General features: G+C 66.9%; 1 protein-coding gene across 1 annotated transcript in view; it reads left to right on the forward strand.

The window, feature by feature from the left end:
* Positions 1-217: 217 nt before the first annotated feature.
* The window catches only part of MNEG_4348 (glyceraldehyde 3-phosphate dehydrogenase), a gene marked incomplete at both ends in the record, with an annotated part of 4279 nt that continues 3150 nt past the window's right edge, over positions 218-1346 (forward strand). Inside the window, 4 exons of the mRNA XM_014047167.1 lie at positions 218-233; positions 324-430; positions 643-819; positions 1085-1154. Of these exons, the coding sequence (XP_013902621.1) occupies positions 218-233; positions 324-430; positions 643-819; positions 1085-1154 (370 nt within the window). The remainder of the gene's footprint in view (positions 234-323; positions 431-642; positions 820-1084; positions 1155-1346) is intronic.

Consider the following 1346-nt stretch of genomic DNA (forward strand, 5'->3'; position numbering starts at 1 on the left):
GGGTAAGGGCAAGGGACGGGGGTGGGGGTTGGGGGTTGCATCTGCGTGGAAAGTAAGGGCGAATTCCCGTGGGCAGGGACAGGGAGGTTATGAGGCAAACATGGGTAGAGGGGGACATGAGTGCTACAATGTATGGCATGGTAGAGAGGGCGGCAGCGCAGGGGTGTCATCGTGTGGCACGCCTTGAACCGGCTGGAAGTTCCCTCTGTTGATGCATATGCGCACAGCCCAACGTGCGTGTTTTGTGCACCGACGCGTTCAGCTGTGTGACCAGTCGGAGGCCGCTCCGCCCACCACCGCCGCCACCCAAACCCATCGCGCAGGCACGTGGCCTCACGAGGTCACCGTGGACGGCGGCGCCGTGGTGGTGACGACAGCCGCGGGCCGCAGCGTACGCATCCCCTGCACGCAGCACCCCAAGCCCGCCGACGTGAGCAGGGCCGCCGCGCACAGCTAGAAGGGCCACCCTGCACTCACGGCAGGGGCCTTCGCACAAGGCGGAAGGGCCATCAGCGGTACTCCGGCCGCTGCCCCACATTGACGCCACCCCCCTTCGCCCTGAGGGTGCCGCAATTCAAAGGCCCTCCGAGACCCACTGTTCCCTGCTGTGCATACCCACCCCCACTGCCCCCTGCGCTGCAGCTCGCACCCGCCCTCAAGGCCGCCGGTGTTGAGATGGTGTGGGAGGGCACCGGCGTGTTCCTCACGCGCGCCGCGCTGGCGCCCTACTTTGAGGCCGGGGGTGTGAAGAAGGTGGTGGTCAGTGCGCCCGTGAAGGACGCGGACCCGGTGCTCAACGTCGTCATGGGCTGCAACCACGTGAGGCCACAGCGCGCACGGCGGCGCATGCACTTGGCAGTCCCCTGTGACAACTCGTGTCCTGGGGAGCGTGGCGGGGCCGGCTGTGCGGCGTGGTGGCATCAGACAGCATCGCGGGACTGTGACAGCAACTGGGGTCCTCACAGTGCCTGCAATGATGTGCGTGCGTGTGGGTCCTTCTCGCATTTTGTACGGCAGCCCCACCCACCAACCCCATGCATCACCACTGCAACCGCCACGCTGACCCCCCGCACCGATACCGCAGGAGCTGTACAACCCAGCGGTGGACCACATAGTGACGGCCGCCAGCTGCACCACAAACTGCCTCGCACCAGGTGAGGCCGGGTGACCCCCTGACGTCCAAGCCGCATCAGTCAGGCCATGGCGCGGCGCCACCCCCGCCGCCCGCATGTGCAGCCCCACCAGCCTCAAGAGCCGCAGCCGGCCGCTCGTGCGGCCATGCAAATCGCATCATTCCCTTTCCACCGGCCCTCCCTTGCGCGTCCCACTGTCCATCACCCATCGAG

Source organism: Monoraphidium neglectum, assembly GCF_000611645.1.
Source record: "Monoraphidium neglectum strain SAG 48.87 unplaced genomic scaffold scaffold00600, whole genome shotgun sequence".
NCBI lineage: Eukaryota > Viridiplantae > Chlorophyta > Chlorophyceae > Sphaeropleales > Selenastraceae > Monoraphidium > Monoraphidium neglectum.